Here is a 15,455-nt window from a genome sequence, read left to right as displayed (position 1 = left end):
GCCTGCTCCCACGTGCCTGGGAAGGGTTTGCCGCTCCATTTTATTCCTTCCTCAAATATTCCTGCCGTTTCTCCTCTTCTCCTCGCTGGGTTCTTTCATCCAGCGGAGCCTTGACCCTTTCCTGTCCCCGCGCTAGGACGCAGCTTTGTTCCTGGAGGACGTCACCGTGCTTCTGACAGCCCTTGCGCCCGGCCGCGGGGCCGCAGGAGCTTCCTCAGGGCTTTCTGCGCCCTGCTCGGAGACGTGGTTTGCATCTGCTGCGAGCTGCCGGCAGAACATCTTTAAATAGCCTTTGTGCTTCCCACAAAAACTGCACCCTTTTAGCTGCCCCTTTCAGTTCCGCTGGAACGAACTTCCTAGTTTTTATGCAGTTCCCTCTTTTAAATTCCGTGCTGCAGCCGGGCTTTGGCTTTCGGTGCTCCTGCCGGGGCGTTCAATCCAAGCGCGGCGCGGTCGCGGCTTGGGAATAGCTCCCTGAGAGCAGCGTGCGGAGCCAAGTCGAGGGCTGTGGGTTCCCGAGGAGCTGCTCCAAGAAGTAATCATTTTCGGTGTCTAAATTTAGCCTCAGCATCACTCCCCGACATGCCGTTTGCCCGAAATACACCCCGAGGGGTGCGGGGAGTAGCTGAGCTCCCCGTCACCGCTGCGCTCACGGCTCCGGGCTGGCTGCAGAGAGGGACGCTGGCACGGGCAGCGCAGCTGGGCTTTCCCTGACAGCTCCCTGTTAATGGGGTTCTGCGGGACCCTCGGGGGGCTGGCGTGGGGCTGGGCTGCTCCCCGGTGCCACGCAGAGGTGCTGCCCCTCTCGTGTTTGCTGCCAGCCCCTGCTCCGAGGCGATGGAGGTGCAGAGGTGGGTGGGATGCAGCGATGGAGCCTCTGGGTCGCTCCCGTCCCCCTGGATCGTTTGCGTGGGGGATCCTGAGGCTCGGTGCTGGCAGAGACCCCACACGTTTCGAAACGGGAAATCCCGGAGGCAGGGGTCTGCCAGAGCCTAACCCTAACCCCGACCCCGACCCTAACCCAGGCTCCCCATCCTCGCAGCTCCCTGGAGATGACGTGCTACGACAGCGACGAAGCCAACCCCCGCAGCGTGTCCAGCCTGTCGAACCGCTCCTCGCCGCTCTCCTGGCGCTACGGGCAGTCGAGCCCCCGCCTGCAGGCCGGGGACGCGCCGTCGGTGGGGGGCAGCTGCCGCTCCGAGGGCACCCCCAGCTGGTACACGCACGGCGAGCGGGCGCACTACTCGCACACCATGCCCATGCGCAGCCCCAGCAAGCTGAGCCACATCTCCCGCCTGGAGCTGGTCGAGGCGCTGGACACCGACGACGTGGAGCTGAAGTCGGGCTACATGAGCGACAGCGATTTGATGGGGAAGACCCTGACGGAGGACGACGACATCACCACGGGGTAAGCGCCCGGGCTGGGCTCTTCTGGGGGTTTTGCCACCTCCCTTTTGGCTTGGGGTGGAGGAGCACGGAGGTCGCCGCTCCCTGCCAGGGTGCATCGCGTCCCCGCATCCAGGAGGCGCTTTCCCTCCGTCGAGGGTGCGTGGCCCTTGCAGTGCTGGTGCTGGGGAGCCAAACGGCGCTGGGCTGCCCCGGGCTGCTCGTGGCCAGCAGGGACGTGCTGCCGTCCTGGTGTGCGGGAAGTGTCCGGCTTGCCTGGGTGTTCCCAGAGCAGGGGGCTGAGAAAAGCAGGTGGTGACGGGCTGCAGGCCCATGCTGCTGCCTTCAGAAGGGTTCTCCCAGTTTACACCAGTTTGTCCTGTGCCCATCTGGGAGTGCTGGTGGCACGTGGTGGGACAGGTGGGAGAGGCTGGCTCGGGTCTCAGCGCCCCAGAGTGAGCAGGGCACCGAGACGTCATTGTCAAGGGGTGTCACTGGGGCCGGGAGCACCGTGGAGCGGGGTCCCCTCGCCCTGAGCCCCCCGTAGTCCTGCGTCCCTCCCCCCGCAGGGCCAGGGGCATCTCCTGCCGCCGGGTGCAGCCCAGCACGCCCAGGGCTTGCATTTTCTTTCCAGGCGCGTCCCGCTCCCGCTGAGCTGTCGAGGTGCCCCTGGCGCTGGCGGGGGTCCAGGGCTTCAGCATATTGGAGGTTTCCTGTTTCAGCGCATGAGAAAATAAATAACGCCAGCGTTTGAGTTGTCCCAGAGCAGGAGGAGGTATTTGGCCTCCTGACAGTGCTGCTCCAGCCCTCGTGGGGTGTCCGTAGTCACGTCAGCTCCTAGCGGAACCGAGCGCAGCCCGCGGCTTCGCCCCCGTCCTGGGGCTGGGGCAGCGCTGCCCAGACGTGGCTCGGAGGCGTGTGACAGCGGTGAGCGGGAGGCCGGGGGGGGTCACGCTGGCTGTGCCGCGCGGGCCGTGGGCTTGGGGGTGTCAGAGCCCTCCTCGGGAGGCTCGAGGGGCTGCCCCGTGCTTGTGAGCGCCGGTGCCTGGTGCTGGCTGAGCGCGGTCCCCTCTCCCCGTGTGCCCCGTCACCTGGCGGGCAGAGGTGGCGTGTCACCGGCTGGGGGACCCGGTGGGCTGACGGGTGGCCTTGCAGTGCCTGGTGTAGCTGGGGCCGAAGCCGGGCTTCGCTGCGGGTCTGGCTGCGGGGTGAAGGGCTCCACCGCCCCCCTTCACCCTCCGTGCTCGTCCTGGAGCTGTGTGTGTGACCTTTGGGTGTCGTTGGGGTAACCTTGGGGTGTCCTCGGCCGGGGCAGGTGACTGCATCACGGTCCCCATCCCTGCGTGGGGCCCTGAGCGGGATGCTCCGAGCGTGCCCCAAAGGGAATCCTCTGCAGGGTGCGGGGGCAGGCCGGGTGCCCCGTGCTGCGTGCCCCTCTCCGGGGAGGGGTGCAGGAGGGCAGCCAGCCCCTCCGGGGCAGCCCCGGACCCCTTTATCCGCAGGGACGTCCACTGGGGGTCAGTCACAGTACGGGGATGTTGCCGGCATCCGGGGCTGTGCGGTGACCGAGTCACAGCCCTTCGGTGCCCTTTCCCCCCATGGCCCCACGGCAGGGCTCGGGGGTCCTCTGGAGCAGGGCAGTGAGGCAGAAGAGGGGCTCTGTCCCCAGGGGACGTCCCTGGCCGGGTGCTGGGGGACGCCGGGTGCTGCTGCAGCAGGTGCTGATGCTGTTGGAGCAGGGGCCTGGCCCGCTTCGGTGCGGGAAAGGCTGTGGATGTCATCTACCGGGATTTCAGTAGCGTTTTAAGAAACGGCAGAAACGGCCCCGGGTGAGCCGGTGGGCAGCTCGAATATTGTCCTCGGTTTGGGGCCCCTCACGGTAAGGACAGGGAATTGCTCGGGGATGTGGAGAGAAGAGCAGCGAAGCTGTGAAGGGGCTGGGAAACAAGAGCTGTGAGGGGCGGCTGAGGGACCGGGGGTGTTCAGGCTGGAGAGGAGGAGGCTGAGGGCAGAGCCCACCTGAAAGGAGGCTGCAGAGAGGGGGTCCAGTCTCTGTTCTCGGGTCACACGAGGCAACGGCCTCAGGTGCACCAGGGCAGGGTTAGCTTGGACGTCGGGAAGAATTTCCTCACGGAGAGGGGGGTCAGGCGTCGGAACCGGCTGCCAGGGAGGTGGGGGAGTCCTGGAGGTATTTCAGAGACGTGGACGTGGCACCGAGGGGCACGGGTCAGTGACGGGACTCGGTAGGTCAGGTCGGCGGTGGGACTTGGTGATCCCGAAGGACTCCTGCACCCTAAATGATTATGTGATTCCTCCTCCCTGGCTGGCGGGGTGAGGGGCAGCCTTGCCGTCGGGGCGCACTCCCCGAGCGAGGCGCAGCCCTCGCCCAGCCTCCTCGGCTGCCTGACCTAGAAACCCAGCGCTGCCCCGGGCCGCGTCTCCCCGTGCCGCTAATGCACCGGGCAGGAGCCGCGCGCTGCAGATGGGGCCAGCAGCCCCCGGGCCCGGGCTGCCGGGGCAGCTCCTCCACGCACGGCGCCGGCGCGCGCCGAGCCTTGTGGGGCAGTAGGTCAGAGCCCGCTCAGGGGGCGCCCGAGCATCCCCCGGGACGGGGACGCGGTGACACAGCCCCTCGGAGACGGGGCGCTGCGGCTGGCGGGGGGAGAGCGGCACGAGGTAGGGGAGCTGTGGCCAGGGCGGGGACCCCGCAGGGTGGTGGCGGGGGGAGCCCCGGGGGAACCCCGCTGGTGCCGGAGCTGCAGGGGAAGGTGGCGAAGGGGAAGCGCGACGGCAGCAGGGTGAGGAGGTGTTTGTGCCGCTGCGGGCACCGCGCGTGCCATGGGCCTGAGCGTGCGGCGGGCACAGCGGGTTAAAAGCAGCGTTTGGTGCGCTGGTGCCGCTCTCCTGTCCTGTCCTGCGGGTCCTTGGGGCCTGGGCAAGGCACAGGCAGGGGCAGCACAAACCGCTGGGCCGTGTCCCCGGCACAGACAGACACAAAGCTCCCTCCCACGGCCGGTTCTCGTCCGCAGGCGGCATTGCCCAGCGCGCCTGGTGGCTGCCTCCTGCCCTGGGTGGGTGCCGTGCTGAAGGCGATGCTTTTATTTTCCCCACCCCCAGCCGGGCTGGGGACATTTCCTGGGCTCTGGAGCCCCCCGGGGCACTGCAGCTCGGTGGCTGTCGTGTGATTTTGGGGGCGGCGATGCGGCGGCGCTGGGCACGTTCGTGTGCGGACCTGCGTGTGAATCAGGCGGAAGCGGAGGAGGCACGGATCGCTCAGGCGGGGTTTTTCAAGTCGGGTTTTGCCCGATTTCATCCTGCCCGCGTCCAAGCGGCGTGGCCCCATCCGTGTGGAGCCACTCGTGGCCCCAAGCACCAGCGCTGCAGCTCTGTGGCGTGGCTGCGTGGTTGCACTGCTGCTCCCCGGCGGCACACGTGCTCGGCGACCCGGTCTGAGCAGCTCCAGCAGCTCCCGGCACGGCAGGAGCAAAAATGCCAGGGCTTCGAGGCGGTGGGGCTCTGCCCGCACGCTCAGGCTCCCTCCCATGCAGGACGGGGCCGTGCTCCGTGTCAGCTCTGCCCCGCTCCCAGCCGCCCCGTCACGTCTCCGGGGCTGGAGAGCGCCCCGCATGACGTAGTGCTTTCCGCTGCCCTCCTTTTGCCAGATCCTTCGTCATCCAGCCCGTTCCCAACCGCTTCCCCACAACGCTGGCACAGCAAAAAGGCAGAGCCCTGGGATGCTCCAGAAGTCCCCGGGGGGCTCCACCACACCACGGAGCCGTTACCTGCTGTGCCCCGTGCCTGCTGCCGAGGGCTCAGCGGGGTACGGGCGTCCCCCTGCGGCGCTGGGAGTGGGGCTGAAGGGACCGGCTGTGTGGCTCTGGCCGTGCCTCAGTTTCCCTTATTCCCCCCCTGGCTGTACCTGGCTCCTGGCGTAGAGCTGTGCTCGGTGGGGTTTGGCGGTGCGGCAGCACATTTCTGGCACTGGGCACCCAAGAGCTTGGTGGCTTCAGCGCTGCGTGCACGGCCCCGGGGAGGTGCTGGTGGGACAGCTGTGATCGGGGGGCGTCCTTTTGGCCCTTGTTTATTGTGGGGGCGGGGAGGTGTCACCGTGCATCCTGCTGCCGTGGTGCGAGCATCCCCTCCCTGCGAGCCGGGTACTGCTGCGGGCACGGAAGGGAGCTGCGGCAGCAACCTCGGGCGCTGGGGCCGTGGGGCGGCGCGTGGCTCGGGGCGGGGGGCTCGGCACACGCGGCACAACTCTGGGCACAGCTCCGGGCACCGTCGCGTGCCGCCGTGGTGCCGCCGCTCAGCAGCCGGGTGCCGCAGGGGCCGGGGCTGCTCACAGCACCCCTGGGGACGGCTGCGCCCGCTCTGACGCCGCCGCGCTCCGGCAGGCTCTGCCCGCGCTGGCCGGGCTCCGGCTTCCTCGCAGCTACTTGAGCGCGGCGCAGCCCGGGGGCTGGAGCAGATGTTTGGCTCGGCTCCCCGCGAGCGGCGGGGGAGCGGCCGCCCTCCTCCCCTGCTCCGAGCGGGCTTGGCGTGGGCGCTCTTCTCCCTTCCCTCAAACGCCTGCGCTCGGCACAAGCTCCAGCTTGACCCCTCGCCGCTGTCCCGGCGAGCCCCGTGAAGTCATCGCTCGGCGGGGACATCCCGCGGGGCACGGCCGTGGCCCCGCACGTGGCCCTGCGTGTGTTCGGGGCCCGGGCGGGGAGGCGCGGGCCGCGGGGGAGCAGCAGGGAAGTGGTGTCGGATAAATATTGGCTGCGCCGCGTGCCGGGGCTCCGCGGGGTTCTTGCCTCCAGCCGGGATGGGGGCGAGCCGGGGACAGGCCCAGAAAAGGGCCCCAGCCCCCTGCTGGGCACTGCCACCATCGAAGCGCACTCCCCTGTGCCGCACTGGGGGCTCTGTGTTCGAGTTTCCTCCTCATTTCGGGTTTGCTCGAGGCGCCCGGTGCAGACCCCCAGGCTCTGGGTGCTCCCCGGGAGCAGCCACCTCGGGTGTGCTTTGGGAATGGGCTCCTGGGACCAGCGGCGTCAGGGGACGCCGGGGATAATCCAGGGCTGGCGGATGTCCCTGTAGTGGTGCAGGGAGGCTGGGGGGCTTCCAGCCCCGTCCCCAGCAGGCTGTCACCCCAGGAACGGGGCCGGGCACGGCTGGGGCGCTTGCTGCGCCGTGCGCTGCCCTGGTTCAAGCCCCGAGGAGCAGAGGGTGCGGAGGGGCTCTCAGGCCTGCCCTGGCTTTCTCGCTGCCCCGCATTGGGGTGTGCAGGGAGTATACGGGGCACACGGTGTGTGCGGTGGCACCGCCAGATCCTCCCCACACGGGGGACACCGGGGACCAGGGACGGGATCAGTTGCAGGCCGGGAAGGCGAGCGCCGCCTTTGCCCCTTGGCTTTGCCGCTCGCCACGTGCCGCCTTGCCCCGTGCGAGGAGCCCGGCCCCTGCAGGCGGAGGTGTCCGAGGCCGTGGGCTTGTCCAGACAAGAGGAAAAACAGGAGTTTCGCAAGCAGGCTGAGTCACGCCAGCTCCCCCACCCCGGTGCTGCGCTGGGACTCTCCGACCTCCGCACGCGGCCGCCGTGACGCCCCGGGCCGAGCGAGGCTTCGAGGCTCCCCGCTCCCCAAGCAGCCGGAGGTCCCCGTGTAGGGACGCGCTGCCTCCAGGGTTTCTGATGCTTCAGGGGTGGCAAAGGGGCGGCCCAGTTCCCCGCCGTGTCGCCTGCACCCAAAAGGGCACCCTTCATCGAAGCCGTGCTCCCAGGAAAGCGCCCAGAGCCGCTGGGCAGTAGCGAGGGCCCCCTTACCCCCCCCCACCAGTGAGTTATGAAGCTAATTGTTTTTTCTGCCCCATTAAGTGAATGAGGAGCGAAGAGCCCAGGCCTCCCCTGCTTTTCCCAACGGTCCCGCTGGGAGCGGGGAGCACAGGGGCGAGGCTGTGATGGGAGGGAGCGGTGGCCGTCCTCAGAGCCCCCTTGGTGCCAGCGACCCATGGAGGTAGGGCACGGAGACCCCCACAGAGCCCTGGCCCTACAGAAATGGGGGGGGGGGCTGTGCGTGCCCCATGCCTCCCCCACTGCAACGACCGTGGCAGAGCGAGGGAGAAGGGCCGGGACAGAGCGAGAGGGGCTCGATGTCCTCATCTGGGGACAACCGGGGCAGGTGGCGGGCGAAACCTGGTGGGTGGGGACAACGTGGGGTGCGCCACGCCGCGTCCCCTCTGTGCTTCCAGGGTCAGCCTGCTCCCGGTGGCTTCCCCGGCTCACACACAAGGCTGGTGGCAGCGGGGCCGGCTGGCACGCGGACGGGTGTCGGTGCGGTGACAGGAGCGAGATGGGCGAGGGGCAGGACCTGTGGCCATGCCTGGCCGCGTGGTGCTGGGGGCACCGCAGGCGGCGCCGTGCTGCTGCGGCCGTGGTGCTCTCGCTCAGGGATGCACCGCACGGAGCCACCAGCAGCGATTCTCCCCCCTCGTCCTGCGTACCCGGGCTGACCAGGGTGGCTCCCCACACGCCCCAAATCCGGATTTGGGCCAGAACTGCTCCTCCGAACGTTCCTGGCCAGGAGGGAGGGACAGGAGGGGACGGCGCCCCGGTTGTGCAAGGCTGGAGGGACTCGGGGGAGCAGTGCTGGCCGTGCCGATGCCGTGCCGATGCCGTGCCGCCGCCCCCGCTGGCACGCGTCCCGCAGCAGTGCATCCCGGTGTCCTCACCGCGGGGCCGGACCCCGTGGCGAGACGCTGCAGCGTTTTGGGGTGCAACCTCCGTCCTCCCGGCCAGCGGCCGTGTGTCCGAGAGCCACCGTGGGGACAGCGGGTGCCGGCGGGGGGGGTGACCGTTGGGGGACGGGCACCGCAGCACCCCGCAACGCCTCGCCAAGCCGAGCCAGGGCAGGCACAAGGCGGCCGAGCGAGCGGGGATGCGCGGCGGGAGGGAGCCAAGAGGCGTTGCCGTGCGAGGGCTGGCGAGGAAGGAATTGCTGATTTCCGAGCCCGCAGGGACCGGTGCTGTTGTGCCGGAGCTTCCTTAACCCTCTCTGCCCGCCGCGCACGCTGCAGAGGGGTGGCCGAGGGGGTCCCCGGGGTGCGCCCCGCCTGGGGGTGCAGCTCCCGCTCGGCCGCCCGACGGAAAACCAAGATGCGAACCGAGCCGTTGTGCAAAGGGGGAGGGGGGACGGGGGGGCCCTGCGAGAGCCAGGCCTGCTGGAAGCAGCCGCCCCCCGCGCGGGGCAGAGCCCAGGAGCCCTGGGGGCAGCTCCGGGGCTGGGCCGGGGGCACCGGAACCGGCCCCGGGGTGGCTGGGGCCAGGCGCAGGGATGCGGGGACACGGGGGGGGGGGGGATCGGGGAGGGGGGGGGGGCGGGCAGGCCGGTGGGCACCGCGGGGAGCGATGCGGGGGGCTCGGGCTGGAGGGGGGGGTGAGACCCCAACCCCGTATTTATTTTTTTTGGGGGGGGGGGGGCGTGCCTTTTGTCGCCGGGCCGGGGCCGCTGCCGCTTTAACGCGGCGGGGCGGGCCCGCTGCCGCCGCCCCTCCCGCGGGGCCGCTGCTCCGGGCGGCAGCATGCTGCGGGCCGGGAGAGTGCGGCGTGCCCCGCGCCTGGCCGCCAGGTAGGGACCGGCACCGGCACCGGGTCCGGCACCGGCACCGGGGGGCGCGGGGCGGCCGCGGGCGCATTGCGGGCGGGCGGCTCCCGGGGGCCGGGGCCGGGGCCGGGGCCGGGGCTTTGTCTGCCGGGCCCCGAGCCCCGGGGCCGCACCGCGGCCGCTGCTTTGTCTCCGCCGCGCCGGGGGCGGGAGGGAGCCGCGGCCCCGCCCGCCCCCCCCCCCCCCAGCTCCCGGTTACCGGCCCCGGGGGGGGTCCCCGCGGTTTGGCCCCGTTTGGCTCCGCCTCGCGGAGCCGGTGCCGGGACCCCCCCCCCCCCCCCGAGCATCCTTCGGGAGCCCCCCCCCCGGGCTCGGCTCGCAGCCACCCGGGGTGGGCGCGGGGCCCCGGGGTGCCGCCGGGGGGGGGAGGGCGGGGGGGGCTCGGTGCAGGGAGCTGGGGGGGCGCTGCGGAAGGTGGAGGGTGCGGAGCACAAAGCGGGGCCGAGCTTCACTCCCCGGGAGCGCGGTGCCCGCAGCAGCCGGTCCCGAGCAGCCCAGCCCCGGAGCTGCGGCACGGGGAGATGCTGCGGAGCTGGCTGCTCTGCGCCCCCCCCCCCCAGCCTGGGTCTGGGGGCTCAGCCCTCCCTCGGGTGCTGCATTCCCGCAGGATCCCCCACACACACACCCCCGGGTCCCCAGGCAGGGTTTGCAGGTTTGGTTTCAGCATGGTGCCGGGGCTTGGCACCATGGGGTTTGCGGGGGGTGCTTGGGTGACCTTGGCCGGCAGGACCCCCGTTAGGGCCGCTGTGGGGCTGCCTGGGCTCAGCCGTGGGCCGGGGGCTTGCGTTTGCCCGAGTTGAGTTCCTTGTTCACCAGGGGGGCGGTGGGGGCACATGTAGGTACAGTGCTTGGTTTTGGGGACCCCTTTGCGTGCCAGCCACACGCCCTACAAGAGAGCTCGAGGCACCCCGGGGTGGGCATCTGGCACCCAGGTCTCACCCCATGGCCCGAGTGCCTTTGGGATGTGGCCTGTGCCCCCCCCCCCCGGCTGTCCTGGGGTGGTGCTGGGGGCTTGGCAGGGGCACCCAGAGCCCAGCACGGGGCCAGGCAGGCAGCAAAGGCAGCCCCTGAGCGGTTCTCGTGGTGGGGTGGACGCATGGGACGGGCTGGGTGGGCTCCTCGTGCTCCGTGGGTTACTACGGAAGGGGCTCAGCCCCACATCAGCTCAGCTCCGCGCGTCCCCGGCGCTGCAGAGAGGCAGCAGCAGCGCCGGGAGGTATTTGGAGAGGTGGTGCCCGGGGACCTCGACACCTCTGGGGGTACCGCGTGCAGTGGGGTGCCGGGACCGGTGCCCTCCTTCCCCCTTGTCACCCCACCAGGCTGTGTGCGCGCAGCTCTGTGACCCCGCTCCCTGCCCCCTGTCGGGACAGATTCGTTCCGTGTCTGCCATCCTGAGGCAGCTCCGTGCCTGGTTTCAGCTCCTGGCCCTCGCTGCAGCGAGCTGCGCTGCCCCCCCGGTGGGTACACGGCGGTTCTTCCTCATGGGGCTGCCGAGGAGGGTCTGGGGCCACCTCCCCGCGGGTTAGCCCCAAGCCCTGTGCCCATTTCACCGGGGCTCTGCGTGTGTCAGCCCCCTGGGGCCACGTTGCGAGGCCGGGAGAGCTTTTGGGGTCAGCCCTGCTGGGCTGGCATGAGCTGGAAAGACCCAGCCGCGTTTGGTCGCAGCCACGTGGCCGCAGGGCGCGCAGCTCCCCAAGGCTCTGCCTGGCTCCGGGCAGCACCGAGGGCTGACGTGGGAGGGGAAGAGGAGCTTTGCCTCGAGCTCTGGGGATTTCTGTCCCGGTGAGAAATCCCCACAGTGGGGGCTGGTGGTGGGAGATGTGCGGAGCCGGGCAGCTCCGTGGCGCTTCCTGGGCACGTGGTTGTAATTAAATCCCTTCCTGGGCAGCAGGGCTCTGTGCTGGAGGGATGCAGGGGGCTGTGTCCGTCCGTCCCTGGCCAGTCCCCTGGGTTTGAGAGACACGCGCTGGGGGTGCACGAGCTCCCCGCGCCCTGCCGGGGTGTCCAGCAGCTCTGGGCTCCCACGAGATGCGACGGGGGCCCCTTCCCCGGGGCCGGGCTCTGCTCGCCCGTCCGTAAACCTCTGGTTCCTGACAGCAGCTCTGCCCCCGGGGCTGCGTGGGGTGGGGAGCCTCATCCTGACCCCTCCTGCGGAGGGACCATGGCAGTGCCCAGCCTGGTGGGTGTGGAGGAGCGAGGGACGAGCACCCGCTCGTGCGCCCTGATGGGACCCTGCCCGCGTTTCCCCGTCGCGTTCCGATTCCCTCGCCCTTTGCGGCGTTTCCAGCCCGGTGAGCCCCAGCACCCTCAATCCCTGGCACAGCTCACCGCTTGGACGTGCGGCTTCCCCAGCCCCGAGCCGCTCTTTTGGCGGGGTTCCCCTGCCCCGTTGCTGTCCGGAGCGGGCAGCGAGGCCCAGCCGTGGGCAGGGGTTTGCAGCCCCCCGCCCAGCACCCGGTGCTGTGCTGGAGCAGCCCAGGCGATGCCGCGGGGCGCTGAGGACACCGGTCCCCTGTGTATGTGCTGCCTCTGCTGCCCCGTGGCTCCGTCCCGGCGTTTGGGCATTGTCCCTGCACCCCGGGTGCCAGAGGTGCTCAGCGGGTGCAGTCCCTGCCTGTCCTGTCCCCCTAATGTCACTTGGGCGCTGCTGCACAGCTCCCCGGGCTGCTGCAGCTCCAGTGCCAGTGCTGGGGACCAGGGCTGGCTGCGTCCCCTCGGCTCCGCTCCCCGTCCCCCCACCCTCAGCCCGGGGCAGGCGACGGGGGGCTGCGGGTGCCTCCCTGACCTACTGAGGCGCTGACCTGAAAGGGGCCGTGCTCATCCTGCTGGAAGGCGGCTGTGCTCGTGGGTGCTGCCCGCGCTGAGTGACAGCCCCGGAGATCGGCTCGTGCACGCTCTGCTGCGCCCCCGGCACGGAGCAGCTGCCCGGGCGCTGCGGAGGTGCCGATGTCCCCCGCGGGCGCTGGAGCAGCGAGTGGGAGCTGGCCGAGAAAGGGTGGAGGCTGTGGGGTGGGTGAGTTTGTTGTTCCGGCCGGTCCCTGCCCTTTCCAGGAATCCTCCTGACCCCCTCGGTGGGGCTGGTCACGGGGAGCTCGGTGCCGGCCGCGGTGCTGCCTGCCGTGCCGGTGCTGGTCCCCCCCCGCTGCACAGGTGCCTTCAGTCCATAAAACACCTCCGTGGGGGCCTGAACGGGGAAATTGCGGGGGTTTGAAGCCTGAGTGGGGCTGGGCTGGAGCCAGCCACGGCTGCCAAGCGTCGGCTCCCCGCCAGGCGAACGGGAGCTGAGGTTCGGCCCCGGGGGTGGCGCGGGGCTGGGGGGCGCAGTCGGGTGGCAGGGGGACGCGGCGGTGGCAGGGGACGGCTGGGCAGGGGGCCTCACGCTGGCTTTGCTGTTGCAGCTGGGATGAAAGCAGCTCCATCAGCAGCGGCCTCAGCGATGCCTCTGACAACCTCAGCTCGGAGGAGTTCAACGCCAGCTCCTCGCTCAACTCCCTGCCCTCCACCCCCACGGCCTCGCGCAGGAACTCGGCCATAGCGGTAGGTGCCCGTGGTGCCGCCCCGCGGCAGGGTGGGCAGGGGGGGTTGCCCGAGGCATGGCACGTGCCACGGGGCCGCGATTCGGTGGGGCTGGGAGCACCCGTGGGTGTGCGGTGCCCTGGCAGTCGCTGGGGCTGGGGTGGGTGCCGGTTTTGCCCCTGACTCCTCTCGTCCCACAGCTGCGCACGGACTCAGAGAAGCGCTCGCTGGCAGAGAGCGGGCTGAGCTGGTACGGCGAGGCCGAGGACAAGGCGACGAAGAAGCTGGACTACGACAGCAGCAGCCTCAAGATGGAGCACGGCTCCTCCAAGTGGCGGCGGGAGCCCTCGGAGAGCTGCGAGGAGGGGTCCAAGGGCGGCGAGCTGAAGAAGCCGGTCAGCCTGGGCACCCCGGGCTCCCTCAAGAAGGGCAAGACCCCTCCGGTGGCAGTGACCTCTCCTATCACCCACACGGCCCAGAGCACCCTCAAAGTGGCAGGTGAGGCCGGCTTGGGCAGGGACTGATTCTGGGTATCTCCTTGGGCCTTCCCTGCGCACATCCGCCGTGGGCTGGCTGTGGGACACCCTGCGGGGCTGGAGGCTGGCTGGGTGGGGGGGATCCTGACTTGTGGGCAGTGCCGTGTCCTGTCTTCTTCCTCTACATCACGTCTCCGTGAGTCTCCGTCTTCATCTCCAAAGCTGCTGGCAGATTTGAGCTGTTCTGCACCCGAATGTCCCGTCCCCCAAACCCTCCCCGCTGCTCCTGGGCTGTTAACCCCTCCTTCCCTCCCCGCCAGGCAAACCTGAGACCAAAGCCACCGACAAGAGCAAGCTGTCCGTGAAGAACACGGGCCTGCAGCGCTCCTCCTCCGACGCCGGCCGTGACCGCATCGGTGATGCCAAGAAGCCCCCGTCAGGCCTCACGCGCCCCTCGGCCTCCAGCTCCTTCGGCTATAAGAAGCCGGCTCCTGCCACTGGCACCGCCACCGTCATGCAAGCTGGGGGCTCGGCCACGCTCGGCAAGATCCAGAAGAGCTCCGGCATCCCCGTCAAGCCGGTCAGCGGGAGGAAAACAAGCCTGGATGTCTCCAACGCGGCCGAGCCCGGCTTCCTGGCTCCAGGGGCTCGCTCCAACATCCAGTACCGCAGCCTGCCCCGGCCGGCCAAGTCCAGCTCCATGAGCGTGACGGGCGGCCGCGGCGCCAACCGGCCCGTCAGCAGCAGCATCGATCCCAGCCTGCTCAGCACCAAGCAGGGCAGCATCTCGGTGTCGCGGCTCAAGGAGCCGTCCAAGATCGGCGCCGGCCGTGGCGTGCCGGCCCCTGTGAACCAGACGGACCGGGAGAAGGAGAAGGCCAAGGCCAAGGCGGTAGCGCTGGACTCCGAGTGCGTGACGCTGAAGAGCATCGGCTCGCCCGAGAGCACCCCGAAAGCCCAGGCCAACCTCCCGCCGGCGGCCAAGGTGGCTGAGCTGCCCCCCACGCCTCTCAGGTATGAACCTCCCTGCTCCGAAGGCAGCAGGAGCCTGGTGTGGCCGTGCCCGCCACCGAGCCGTGCCCGGCGCGCGGTCTCACCGCCATCCTCATCCATTTTCTCCCCCAGAGCGGCTGCCAAGACGTACGTGAAGCCTCCCTCGCTGGCCAACTTGGACAAGGTCAACTCAAACAGCCTGGACTTGCCCTCCTCCAGCGAGCTGCACCCCCCGCACGCTGCCAAGCTCCAGGACCTGCACCCAACCGGCGGGCACCTGACGCCCTGCTTCAGCCCCAGTCCTGCCCCCATCCTCAACATCAACTCGGCCAGCTTCTCCCAGGGCCTGGAGCTCATGGGCGGCTTCAGCGTCCCCAAGGAGGGCAGGATGTACCCCAAGCTCTCAGGCCTGCACCGCAGCATGGAGTCCCTGCAGATGCCCATGAGCCTGCCCAGTGCCTTTTCGGGGGGCAGCACCGCCGCCCCCACCCCTGCTGCTGTCCCCCCTGCCAGCGCGGAGGAGGAGGAGGAGGAGGCGGGTGAGCTGGGCTGGAGCGGCAGCCCCCGGCTCGCACATCTGGACAGGTACGGCCTGAGGGTGGGCGGTGGGCTGCTGGGCACCTCCGTGGGCTGAGCCCCCTCCTCGCCATCCTACCGTGGCCTTTGCCTGCCTCGGAGGCTCGTATCTGGGGAAAATCTGCCTCGTCCCCATCCCGTCGCTCAGCCCCTAGGTGCGTTGTGGCACCTCCCCTCTGTGCAGGAGGTGGCTGATCTTCCCTTCCTTCCCTTCCAGCTCCAACCGCGACAGGAACACGCTGCCCAAGAAAGGGCTGAGGTAAAAAGGCCCAAAGGGCTTTTGAACGTTGCTGGGGAGAGAGGGCGGGTGTGTGCGGGGCACCTGGGGCGTGGGGCTGGCAGCGCCCGCTGCGCTGGGGGTGCTGAGCCCCCACTGGGCCGTGCCGCGGGGCGGGCGGGCAGGACGGGGGGCCGGTGCCCCCGCCACCTCACCGTGCTGCTCTCTGCTGCGCTCCAGGTACCAGCTCCACTCCCAGGAGGAGGCCAAGGAGCGGCGCCACTCGCACACCATCGGCGGGCTCCCCGAGTCGGACGACCAGACGGAGCTGCCCTCGCCCCCCGCCCTGCCCATGGCGCTGGTGGGGAAGGGCCCGCTCACCAGCATCGGTCAGTGCCTGGGTCCCCCCGTCCCCCAGCAGCTGGGCTCTCTGCTGGGCCATCGCTCTGTTCCAGCGGCTCTGGCTGCCTCTGGCTCGATGGTTTTCTCCTCGACACCCCCAGCAGCCCCAGTTCCCAGCATCCGGTGCCTTTGGCCCCACCAAGGTGCTGGGTCGTGGCTGGGGGACCAGGGACACGCATCACCTCTGCTTCAGGGCCTCCCACCCACCACTGGGTCTCTGCCCGCAGTTCTCCTCTCCTCTGGGGGTGC

At 70.1% G+C, this 15,455-nt stretch overlaps 1 protein-coding gene across 8 annotated transcripts in view; it reads left to right on the top strand.

The window, feature by feature from the left end:
- The window catches only part of NAV1 (neuron navigator 1), a 66,867-nt gene that overhangs the window by 38,771 nt on the left and 12,641 nt on the right, over positions 1 to 15,455 (top strand). For all 8 annotated transcript variants that reach the window (XM_080569027.1, XM_080569022.1, XM_080569021.1 and 5 more), the window contains 7 exons: positions 1,043 to 1,408; positions 12,425 to 12,563; positions 12,743 to 13,040; positions 13,339 to 14,032; positions 14,144 to 14,596; positions 14,805 to 14,846; positions 15,045 to 15,193. In XM_080569027.1, the coding sequence (XP_080425153.1) occupies positions 1,043 to 1,408; positions 12,425 to 12,563; positions 12,743 to 13,040; positions 13,339 to 14,032; positions 14,144 to 14,596; positions 14,805 to 14,846; positions 15,045 to 15,193 (2,141 nt within the window). The remainder of the gene's footprint in view (positions 1 to 1,042; positions 1,409 to 12,424; positions 12,564 to 12,742; positions 13,041 to 13,338; positions 14,033 to 14,143; positions 14,597 to 14,804; positions 14,847 to 15,044; positions 15,194 to 15,455) is intronic.

Source organism: Anser brachyrhynchus, assembly GCF_964034855.1.
Source record: "Anser brachyrhynchus genome assembly, chromosome: 27".
NCBI classification, from domain to species: domain Eukaryota; kingdom Metazoa; phylum Chordata; class Aves; order Anseriformes; family Anatidae; genus Anser; species Anser brachyrhynchus.
This window is presented reverse-complemented; position numbering and strand designations above follow the sequence as displayed.